The following is a 12,495-nucleotide window of genomic DNA, read 5'->3' on the forward strand; positions in this document are numbered from 1 at the left end:
ATTTTTACATGTGGCATATATGTAAAAGTATGAATGAGAAGGGGACAGAAGGTTATTGGCCAGTAATTAATTATAGTAGTTGGTGTAGTACATGGCAGAAAATTTTTTCACTGCTGTCTTTAACATTATAGAATGTTTTATTTTAAAACATTTAGTATGCAACCGTTACACAGTCATAGTAGGCATCAAACAAGAGTGTTTTAAGTTTTTTTAATTTTCTTTTATGATTTTAGGAGAACAGTGGTCTGCCCTATCATTGATGTGATCAGCGATGATACTTTTGAATACATGGCAGGCTCTGATATGACCTATGGTGGGTTCAACTGGAAGCTCAATTTTCGCTGGTATCCTGTTCCCCAAAGAGAAATGGATAGAAGGAAAGGTGATCGAACTCTTCCTGTCAGGTAATTAATTAGTCAGACATCTTTCCTCTAGTGTTATTGACAGGATTGTGAAGCTTTGGGAATCATGAAAAAGGATTATAAGACTATGAAAAAGGATTATAAGACTATTTTGGAAAACTTAAAATCATTTAAGTTTTCTTATAGTGTATTTAAGAACCATCTTTCACATGCATATTTTAAAGAGGATTTTTTTCCTCCAGTCAGAAGAACTTTTTTGTTTATTGTATAAACCTAGAGTTTGTGAGAATTGATGACAACATCCATATGTGTTGATTGGTTCCTATATGAACATTTTGGAGATGGTTAAGTCTTTAATTCAGTTAAAGATTAAAAATACTGGGTTTATGTCACACTACTCCTTAATTTCAAATGTCTATATGCAAAAATATTACCTAAAACTGGGTCTTTGTACTATAATGTAAGATTTTAAATTCAGAACTGTTCCATCTGGATGGTAGTTACTGGCTGGGAAGGTTAGAAAAGCTTGTTTCTAACATAAGAATCACTAGAATTAACACACATTTTATAAAAAAGGATTTCCATTAATGCATTTTCTGATGATGTTGTTCTATATTTTGTCATATATAGTTTTTTGTTTTTTTGGAAAGGGATAAAAATCTTGATAGTGTTCAGAATATGAAGTTGAGACTTTAGGGCTTTTTGAACCATCCTACTATTTATCCCACTTACATCAGCCTCTGCTTCTATAGTAATTAAGAGTTCCTTCAGCTCATACCCTTGTGAGCCTCTTAGATCTGCTTTCTTATGAATTCCAAGCTGAACTAGGCTGTTCTTTTACAGAAATAAACCATTCCTGGTCATATTTAGAAGAAATATATTGATTTTACTTTGCACTTCATCTCCTTTACAGTATTTACCACCCGTTAGATCCTGGCATGCTAACTCTAACCTGAGTCTAGTCGATTAGTATAGTAAACTGCCTTTATAGTTGCTAGGAACTATGGAGTGGGCACAGAGACAGATGAAGAGGGTTTCGGGAATAGCTTCGATTTAAGGAAACACCCTTAGAGTGTAGCAGACCGGGGTGCCTTGGCAAAAACTGACAGAGCAGCCATAGCAATCAGCATTAATAGGTTACTGGTTATATCTGATACAAAAGTCCCTGGGGTCAGGGAAAAGTTTCTTAAAGAGTATAATAAGAGTTTATTCTGTAGTTATAATAGGTGTAAAACTATGGTGCTTTTAAATGGTTAAAATTAATGGCATAGTATTATGATTGAATTTCAGAACACCTACAATGGCAGGAGGCCTTTTTTCAATAGACAGAGATTACTTTCAGGAAATTGGAACATATGATGCTGGAATGGATATTTGGGGAGGAGAAAACCTAGAAATTTCCTTTAGGGTAAGTTCCCTTTGAGAGAATAAGTGTTTATTTAACTCCAAATATGGATATACTTTGATTATTTGTTATCTGTAAATAAATATGAACATCAGATTTAATACATTTAATCTAACTTCGAAGCCTTCGTTAAATAAAATGTTTGGTGATACTATTAAGGCTGTTTGGGCAAATAGTTATCATAATAGTTCAGCTATAAAATTTATACAGGATTCCCTTGTTTTTAATTTCTGTTAATTTCAAGGACATAATCAAACTCTTAAAAAATTAAAAACTAATGCTTCGGCTCTTAACTGCCCAAAACATAAGTTTACATTATATAATATGCCTTTTCTTTCTATGAAAATTGTTCTCCTAGATAAAACCTGGTCACTTTATCAGTTTTTATTTTTCTATAAAAAGAAAAAGGTGAAATAATTCTGAAATGACTCTAAATTAATTTAACACAGTTGACTGTAGCTAAGATCTTTGCATTTTATGGTCACTAAAATCAACATATGATTGATAACATTGTATATTCTTAGTGAATTTTAGTCACATAGCTTATAATGGAAATCATACTAAAGTATACCGTAATCTGAGCCAGCAAGCTCACTTAATTCTTAGTGAATTGCTTTGCTGACTTGTAAAAGGAGAAGTTTGGACTCTAAGTTATCCTGGAGATCCTATCCAGGCCAGCACTTTATGACCCTGGGAAGACTTGGAGGTAGGCATTGAATATTTAACAAAATTGAAAATTCTCAAAAGGTGATTTTAATTGCAAATAGCAATGAGATTTTTAACTTAGAAAACTGTATTTTGAAAGGATTCTGTTAAATTAAGGAAATAAGCCTTTAATTAGGGATCTATCTTTTGTCCTTTTTTGTTTTTATTCTAATAAAGACAATAGACATGCTACAACTGTTTCACTGAAGAACCCACAATGGCTCCAATTTAGAGTTTTAGTTTCTGTGTAATGTACAAGTTGTGACATAAGTTTGGAGAGAAGAAATAATGAATTTGGCTTGTGTATTCCGTGGTCAGTTTTTTTTTTTTTTTTTTAAACCATAAACCAATTAGTAAATATGTTATACACTTAAAAAACTTGCACATTTCATAAAGCCATATGTCCATGTTAACAAGGGCTGGTTGCAGTTCATCAGTTTGAGTTCATGATCCTCTTAAGAGTCATAGCCTGCATCTAGCCCTCAACCTATCTTTTGCTGTATTTTGTAATTATTTTTATTGGACCGCGAAAATTAGAAACATTTGCTGCTAAGGAACTACTGGCTGTGTAACCATATAATAGGAGCCCCATGGTTTGCCCTGGATTCCGTGAAATTCCAACTGACACTCAATAATCAGTGTCTGATATGGCTCCCTTTGTTGCTGCTCTCAGACTTGATAGTGTGGAAGTAGTTTGGAAGGCTTTTGCAGATCACATTTTTAAGAGGCACCATGGGAAGATTAAGGTGAACTTTTCCTGGTTACCCAGGATTGTCTTACATGGCACTCTTTCCTGTTGTTTTCAGATTTGGCAGTGTGGAGGAACTTTGGAAATTGTTACATGCTCACATGTTGGACATGTGTTTCGGAAAGCTACGCCTTACACGTTTCCAGGAGGCACGGGGCAGATTATCAATAAAAATAACAGACGACTTGCAGAAGTGTGGATGGATGAATTCAAGAATTTTTTCTATATAATCTCTCCAGGTTAGCTTATTTTGCATTAGAAAAATAGTATACTTTCTTGTCCTTGGAAGGCACATAGTAAGAAAGTTCTTTGCAGAATGACTATACATTATTAGCAATAATACAAAGTTATCCACATCAGTTTTGCTATCCCTGGTGTTACCCATATTCTGTGTTTTTTTTTTTTAAAAAAAACCTAATCCTATTTGACTGACCTCTGTTCCTATGAAGTTTTATTTTGTTAATTTTCATCCATTTTCCGTACTTGTATGACTTTCTCTGGATTCTTTACTTTTTTAACCAACATAACAATATTGTTGTTTAGCAATGAGTCATGAGCACTCTATAAGCCGACCCCTGATGCCATCATAAAAGTCTTCCATGAGACCATTAGGTATTACCAGCAAGTGCAGAGCCTATGTGACATGCGCTTTTGCATTATTCAGTTTTGTGGAAATAGTGGTCCAACAATCCTTTTTGTTTTTGTCTTAACATAAACTTTTCTGATCCCATATGACATATTAGTGTATAGTATTTTGGTCATATATTGCATTCTCCCATAAGCTTAATTTTTGCCTTGAAAAATTAAAATGTACTTTAATGTCTTCCTTGTTTTATACTTTGGGAGGTAAATTCAATGTTAATTCATTGATTTAGTCACACATCACCTAAATGATTCCGCTTTTGCCATTCATCTGCCTTTTTAGAGTCTACATATAAGCAGATGGATGTATGTTACTTAATAGAACACTAATAATTCAGAATCAATTGTTTCTTTCAACAGGTGTTACAAAGGTAGATTATGGAGATATATCATCGAGACTTGGTCTGAGACACAAGCTACAGTGCAAACCCTTCTCTTGGTACCTAGAGAATATTTATCCTGATTCTCAAATTCCATGTCACTATTTCTCATTGGGAGAGGTAAAAAATGTATACATTCTGTGTAGTTACTATGTTCTTAAAAAATAGAGATTAAAGTTCCAACAAGGAAAGTACCATTATGTTACAATCATATAATCTCAAGTGTAAGAAAGTTCTTATTAGTTGACAATGGCAGTATTTACTTTATAAGTTGAAGTCTTATTATCATGTTATATTTTGTTAAAATAATAATGCAGTATCCCTAACCTCTCACAGTTGTATTCTTGTTACAGTATAGCAGTATCTTTTGTAAACTTACTGTTTTAACATACTAACCCCTTTAATTGAAATCATATATTCATAAGGTTGAGGAACTTCAAAGTCAAGAGAAATCATAAATAACTTGAAAGACCATTCATAATTGTATTTTGGACACACATTTATCTTTCCTTTGTGTGTTTTAAATCCCTCAGTTTTTATAGGAAGGTTAGAAAGAATATTGGTAAACGTGTTTGGTTTTGCCCATGCTTTTTGAATTCAAATTTTATTGAAATTTAAAATAATTTGCTTATTGTTTATAATAGTTATCACAAATTAATTGTGCTTTGGAATTTAGCCTTTTTGTCCCTATGGGTATCCATATTTTAGGATTTGATATAGAAGAGTTTTGTATTCTTACCTTTTGGTGGATCACCAGGAACTATTTTTTGTGCCCTATTCTACCATATTCACAGAGTATCTTTCTTCCAACATGTTCAGCACCTAGGTCAAAATTGTCTCAGAAACCTTGATTTTTCTACCTTCTCTTTGAGAACACAGAACTGTCTTTACTGGTAGCCTTTACTGAATCTATGTTCTACCCCTGTGCTCCCCTGAAACAAGCCATTCTTTTCATCTATTTGTTTCTCTTCTACTTCTTAGTTATCATTCTTTTGTTTTCATGTTTGACCTAAAGATTTCTGTGTACATTCCTGAATTATTACAATCTACTTTAAGCTAGTACTTTCACCAATTCGGAAAAAAAAAAATTTAAGATTTATTTGTTTATTTGAAAGGGTGAGTTAGAGAGAAAGGCAGAGATCTTCCATCCGCTGGTTCAGTCTCCAAATTGCTGCAACAGCCAGGGTTGGACCAGGCTGAAACCATGAGCCTGGAACTCCACATAGTTCTCCCTGGGTGGGCCATCTTCCACTGTTTTCCCAGGCATAACAGTAGTGGAGCAGTGGAGGCTTGAAACAGAGCCCATGTAGGATGCCGGAATTGCAGGCAGCAATTTAACAATGCTGGACCCACCAACTTGCAGTTTAACTGACATTTTCCCTCTGGTTTTTGGAACAAAAGCATTTAGCTACTACATCCTGCCTAGAAGCAGTGCTTTGCTTATTGTAGTATGATACTCCAAGCTGTTTGTTAGACCATGAAAATTCTCAGTATCTTTTTTTAATCATCTTCTAACTCCCCAAGAGCTGCCTTTTTTATATCCAGAGATTTTTCAACAAAGCTCAGTAGTGGATAGTAAATCTGTTTATGATCACCTTTTTTTAAAATAGTTTAGAATAGGATATGTGCATGTCCACTGGACACAAGAAAGGGATTTTGTTTTTAGTTGGTTTTGTTCTGATCTGCAGTAAAAAAGTTTGGAAACCACCAGTTTTTACGGTAGATGAGCATTTTCTTCTGTAATCTTATATTACCTTTTGTAGCATTTGCTACCAGACGTTTCTTGTATCTTTGGTTAGCCCCTTTTTTCACTGTTCATCTTTCTGGTAAAAACACATGCTTTTCTTTATCCTGTGCCTTCTTTCCCAAAGAACACAGAATTTTTTCCCTGTTGCAGTGTAATCACTACCTCTTCCACCCTTTGGCTCAAACTCTTTCCTTGAAATTTGGCTTATTTTTTTCTGGGGCAGTCTTAGTCGTTAAAAGGTATTACTTGGACATAAGCCTTTTGTAAAAGAGATTTAGTCATCCTTATTTCAATCCTATAATCACTTGGCTTCCAGGCTCTGGAAAAGGAGAAGCGAGAGTTCTGGTAGGACAGAACTATGGTTGTCTGTACACAATAGCCTGCAGGCCCAATTCAACCTGCTGCCCATTTTTGAAAATAAACTTCTATTAGAACATGATCATATACTACTTTTTAACTACAGCAGAATTGAGTAGTTGCCACAATATATCCTAAAATATTTATGGTTTTAACAAAATGCGTTGACCCCTAGGATATGCATTGAGCAGCAGTCACTGGCATCCTTCCTTATCCTCACTTACGTATTGTTCCAGCTTGTCTTTAATCACTGGGAGCCTTTATGGATGGATTTTCTCTAGTTGATAAAGCTAAAATTAAATTTTTTCTTGTTTCTTTCTTCATTTTTTACTGCTTAAGTCTAAGAATTACCTTTTTACCCCACTCCTTCTCCTAAAGAGTTTAGTTTCCATTGACTTGACATACCTGGGGATACAGATATACTGTTGGATCTTGCCTTTTTTCCATGATTCTCTCACATAATGACATGTTTCTTTGACAGACTGTACCATCTGCAATTCATTGCAAGTCTTTATGATTTTTTAATTATAAAATAGGCTTTTAGAAAAAATACGATGCCAAGTGTGTATATGTTAGGATGGGGCACCCAACCTTTCTGTGATTAAAAAGGATAGGAGGGGCCAGCGCCGTGGCTCACTAGGCTAATCCTCTGCCTACAGCGCTGGCACCCCGGGTTCTAGTCCCAGTTGGGGCGCCGGATTCTGTCTCGGTTGCTCCTCTTCCAGTCCAGCTCTCTGCTGTGGCCCAGGAGGGCAGTGGAGGATGGCCCAAGTCCTTGGGCCCTGCACCCGCATGGGAGACCAGGAGGGGGCACCTGGCTCCTGGCTTCAGATCAGTGCAGCGCGCCAGCCATAGCGGCCATTGGGGGGTGAACCAACGGAGTGAAGACCTTTCTCTCTGTCTCTCTCTCTCTCACTAACTCTGCCTGTCAAAAAATTTAAAAAAATAAAAAAGGATAGGAGGAGTTACAGCACAAATAATGGTATGTGTAGATAGAATCACCACCAGTCCCTCTGCAGGGGTTAAATCTTCATGACCCTTAGTATAAGTAACCTCCCAGGAGGTTGTCACTTAAGTCTTTTCATCCATTCAACAAATATTTAAGGACTTACTGTATAATAGATATGACTTTGAATACTAGGAATATGGGTTAAGCGTGTGGTGCAGCAGGTTCACACCACTTGGAACACCTGCATCCCATATCCGAATGCCTGGTTCAAGTCCTGGTTACTCTACACTTCAGATCGAGCTTCCTGCTAATGCACCTGGGATACAGTAGGTAAAGGCCCAAGAACTGGTTTTCTGCCACCCGAATGGGCGATCATGGAGTTTCTGGCTCCTGGCTTTGGCCTGGCCTAACTCCAGCAGTTTGGGTATTTTGGGAGTGAACTACTGGATGAAAGTTGAAAATTTTTAAAATTTTTTTTTTTTATTTGAAAGAGTTACAGAGAGAGCTAGAGACAGAGAGGTCTTCCATCAGCTGGTTCACTCCCCAAATGGCTGCAATGGCTGGAGCTGAGCCAATCCGAAACCAGGAGACAGGAGTGTCTTACCGGTCTCCCATGTGGGTACAGGGGCCCAGGGACTTGGGCCATCTTCCACTGCCTTCCCAATGCAGGATCCAAAGTAGAGCAGCTAGGACTCAAACTGGCATCCCTAGGGGATGCTGGTGCTGCAGACCAGGGCTTTAACCCACTGTGCCACAGCGTTGGCCCCCGATGTATCTCGTAATATCTATCCATTTCTCTCTCCTTCCATTCTTCTCCCCCCCTTCCAAATAAACAAATCTTTAAAACATAACAATAGTAATACAACAATGAATAATATAGAGATCCTGCTGTTGATTTCCAGTCTGTAGGGAAATATAAATTGTGAAAAATACACAATAGGTAACAGCAAAAGGAATGGAGAATGCTAAGTGTGGATAAGGGTGCCATTTGTGTAGGGTGATTGAGAAAGGCCTCTCATAAGGTAGCATTTTAGCAAAATTCTAAAGGCAGTGAATAAGCAAAGCCATACAAATTTCTGGGAAGAAGTATTAATGGGCACAAGGAAAGAAGGAATAAAGGTTCCTAAGATGAGCGTGTACTTGGCATGTTCCAGGGACACCAAACAAGTCAGTTCTCAGAAACAGTAAACAAGTTGAGAGGGTAGTATCAGGTAAGGTCAAAGATACAATGAGAGCTTGTGGGCCATGGTGACACAGTTTTGGATTTTATTTGAGTAAGATGGGAAGCCATAGAGAGAGATGTGCATACTTTCATTAGAAGGGATCAGATTGTCTGCTTTTTGGACAAAAACTACATGGCAACAAAGAGAGTAGTCAAGAATTCTTTAGCCTGAGACAGTGATACTCTGGAGTTGCTCTACTGAAATGAAAAAACCTATGGAAAGAGCAGATTCTGGAGGAATTCAGTGGTGCAGTCTGGTTACACATTATACTTAAGGTCCAAATGGAGATTCTGAGTAGGTAGTTTACAGTTTTTAAAAATGCAATTTGAGCAGCCGGTGCTGTGGCGCAGTAGGTTAATCCTCGACCTGTGGCGCCAGTGTCCCAAATGGGTGCCGGTTCTAGTCCCAGCCGCTCCTCTTCCAATCCAGCTCTCAGCTTTGGCCTGGGGACGCAGTAGAAGATGGCCCAAGTCTTTGGGGCCCTGCACCCGTGTGGAAGACTGGAGGAAGCTCCTGGCTCCCACCTTCAGATAGGCGCAGCTCCGGCCGTTGCGGCCATTTGGGGAGTGAACCAGCCGACAGAAGACCTTTCTCTCTGTCTCTCCTTCTCTCCGTCTGTAACTCTAACTTTCAAATAAATAAATAAAATCTTTATTTGAAGGAAGAGTTGGCAGTGAAGATCTAAAGTTAAGGGTTGTCGTTGTTTAGATGAGTTTTAAAGGCACAGAACTGCATAAGGTGACCTTGAGTGCATCAAATACAGGAGGGCAAGACAAGACTGAGGACTAAGCCATAAGAAATTGCACAGCTCAGAGTTGACAGTTTTGAGAAGGAATTAACAAAAAAACCAGAAAGAGATAGGTAGAAATGGCCAGTGAAATAGGAAGTGTCCCAGAGACTAAAATGAAGGGTATGTTTGAAGAATGAAGAGGTGAGCACCTGTGTTGAATATGGCAAAGGAGTCAAGAAAGATGGGTACTGAGAATTGGTCATTGTATTTAGCCACAGTGTCGAGACTGCCCATAGAGATTGTTAGGGAGCTCTGATAGCTTCAGGAGAGAAAAGGAGAAGGGCTGATCATGAATTAATACAGATCTTAAAGGAATTCTGCAAGGAAATAAAAATGGTGTTAGCTGGAGAAGAATGAAAATTTGAAGGTAAAAAAGAAAGGACCAAATTCACATTCATTAGGATGGCTACTATATTTTAAAACAAACAAACAGATATTAGCAAGTGTTGGAAAGATATTGGAATACTTGCTCCTATTTCCATACCACACTAGAAGACTGATAATTGGTTACATGTCCTCAAAACTATGTGGAACTGTGAGAAACTGATTCAACATCACTAGAAAATATATTTGTTCCTAAATTTTCTCTTCTTCAGCTTAATTCCCACCAAACTAAAATCTTCACCCTACTAGAATCCTGAAAAAAAAAAAAAAAATTCCCAGAATCTACCCCTGGTTTTTTTGTGTCTTCAAGGAAATATCTTGCAAACTCCACAGGAGCATATTCCCTGAAAACAATCTTTTGTAGCCACCCAGTATGTAGAGGAGAGCAGATGTCCTTTCAGCTTCAAAGGAGCCACGTGTTTATTGAGCCTTACAGAATCCTCTCTGCCATCTAAAGCTATTCAGGGATTAAAACATCACAGCTGCTCCCTTACAGAAGTCGATACATAGGCCATCTTATTGGAGACCCACATCTGGTCCCTTACCACGCATCTCACCTGGGCCTCACTGAGCTTGTCCTGCTGATCCAGTTAACAGCTGAAGGGAAGTCATGATGTCCAAACCTTGGAGAAACTGCACTTGTAACATCTAGTGGTCAGAATATCTCCCGTATCAGGAAACAACCAGAGTTAATTATAGGAATATTTGTGAGAATGGAATAAACTTTGATATAAGGACTTCAAAAGAGTGCATGGGAAATGTGTGTTATGAAAAACCTATGCATGGATTTCAGAATTTTTTTGCTCAAAATAAGTTTACCTTTTAATTCTGTTTTTCCACGAACTTTTTGAAGTACCATTGTGTACACTCTATAAAATAGTGCCTAGCATAGACAATTTACTTTTTGTCATTTATTAGCAATATCACCTAGGGAAGCAAATATTTAGAAAATAAAAGAAGCCCTGTTAAATTTTGGGAGAATTCTGGCGCTTTTTTTTTTTTTTCCAGTTTGTTTTGAGCTTGGGTACAGAATACACAATTTTTCCAAATAGTGTTCCATATCAGAGAGAGAAAAGCAGAGGATAACATTGGTTCTAGTGTAACCATTCCAGCAGCATTTATCACCTTTCTTCAGCAACCTTTACAGCCTATTTGGAAGAAAAAAGTTGAGGAAAACAGAGGATGATAAAGTTTGTAATTCTTTTAAAAAATGTGTAATTTTTTAAAAAAAAATATGTAATTTTTTTTTTTTTCGACTATTCAAAAGCAGAGAAAAAGAGAGCAAGAGAGATCTTCTGTGTGCTGATTCACTCCTCAAATGCCCACAACAGCTAGGCTCCCCAGGCAACAGCTTAACACTTATAATTTTGATCAGAAGTTCAAAGGGTTGGAGGGCATTTGGCTTAGCAGTTAAGTCACCTCTTAGGATGCCTTTATTCCATGTCAGAGTGCCTGGTTCAAGTCCTTGCTCCTTTGCTTCCAGTCAGCTTCCTGCTGATATGTACCCTGGGGGCAACAGACAGTCTTACCACCCACATGGTGACCCAGATGGAGTTTAGCTCTTGGCTTTAGCCTGGCTCAGCCCTGGCTGTTGCAGGCATTTGGGAAGTGAACCAATGGATAGGAGCTTTATCTGTTTCTGCCTCCAAAATTAAAAAAGAGTGGTATTTTAGGTGAACATGTGAGATAAATACTTAGTTCCGCTGTGACAAGATGTGTCTTAGTATTTTTTCAAGTAAGATGGCTATCATCAAAAACTAACTGATCACTTCCTGGTATATTGGAAAGTGTGCTTTATTCAGAGTTCTATTTAACTATAAAACCTTTGGTACAATCTGTATAATGGTTCCTGGATTAAAATAATAAATATGATGTAAATTATGAAAGAATTCCTGGGCACTGATAAAAGGTATTGGACCCAGAAGGAAAAAAAAATAAAATAAATAAAAACAGCCTTGAGGTTTCCAGTTTGAGTAAGTGGACAAGTTGTAGTGTTAGTAATAGAAAAAAGGGTATTAGGAGAATTGGGGAAGTTTTTGGAGGAATGATAGTGTAGGTTTGTTTCAGGCAGCCATCCCAAAATGTTGTGATGAGAAAGTGTTAGTTTTTTTTAAAAAGAATTGAAAGCTTTTTTTTTTTTTTTTTTTTTGAATGAACTGAGATGGAAGTGGCTAGTGATAAGGTGATGGTGCAGATTATTACTGTTGCTGACCCTGCCTGTGGTAGACTGTGATACAGGTACCTGGGTGTGTTTGTTTCACATAACTACAGCATAGGGCTGACACTTCCTGGCAGTTACTGATCTTAAAGAGTTTAGACAACTTGTATTTAAACTTTGGTCTCTTCTCAGAATCTCAGTTCTTATGCCTGACTTCCTGAGAATAATACCATTCTTAATGCATGTGCCTTTGAACCTTTATAATAAAAATGCATATGGAAGATCTCTCTGTCAAAATAAATCTTTAAAAAAATTTACTTAAGGCCGGCGCCGTGGCTTAACAGGCTAATCCTCCACCTTGCGGTGCCGGCACATTGGGTTCTAGTCCCGGTTGGGGCGCCGGATTCTATCCCGGTTGTCCCTCTTCCAGGCCAGCTCTCTGCTATGGCCCGGGAAGGCAGTGGAGGATGGCCCAAGTCCTTGGGCCCTGCACCCGCATGGGAGACCAGGAGAAGCACCTGGCTCCTAGCTTCGGATCAGCGTGATGAGCCAGCCGCAGTGGCCATTGGAGGGTGAACCAACGGCAAAAAGGAAGACCTTTCTCTCTGTCTCTCTCTCTCACTATGCACTCTGCCTGTCAAAAAA

General features: G+C 37.9%; 1 protein-coding gene across 4 annotated transcripts in view; it reads left to right on the top strand.

The window, feature by feature from the left end:
* The window catches only part of GALNT1 (polypeptide N-acetylgalactosaminyltransferase 1), a 131,609-nt gene that overhangs the window by 108,626 nt on the left and 10,488 nt on the right, over positions 1–12,495 (top strand). For all 4 annotated transcript variants that reach the window (XM_062201557.1, XM_062201558.1, XM_062201559.1 and 1 more), the window contains 4 exons: positions 234–404; positions 1,653–1,770; positions 3,279–3,459; positions 4,223–4,362. In XM_062201557.1, the coding sequence (XP_062057541.1) occupies positions 234–404; positions 1,653–1,770; positions 3,279–3,459; positions 4,223–4,362 (610 nt within the window). The remainder of the gene's footprint in view (positions 1–233; positions 405–1,652; positions 1,771–3,278; positions 3,460–4,222; positions 4,363–12,495) is intronic.

Source organism: Lepus europaeus, chromosome 9 (genome assembly GCF_033115175.1).
Source record: "Lepus europaeus isolate LE1 chromosome 9, mLepTim1.pri, whole genome shotgun sequence".
Taxonomy (NCBI): Eukaryota; Metazoa; Chordata; class Mammalia; order Lagomorpha; family Leporidae; genus Lepus; species Lepus europaeus.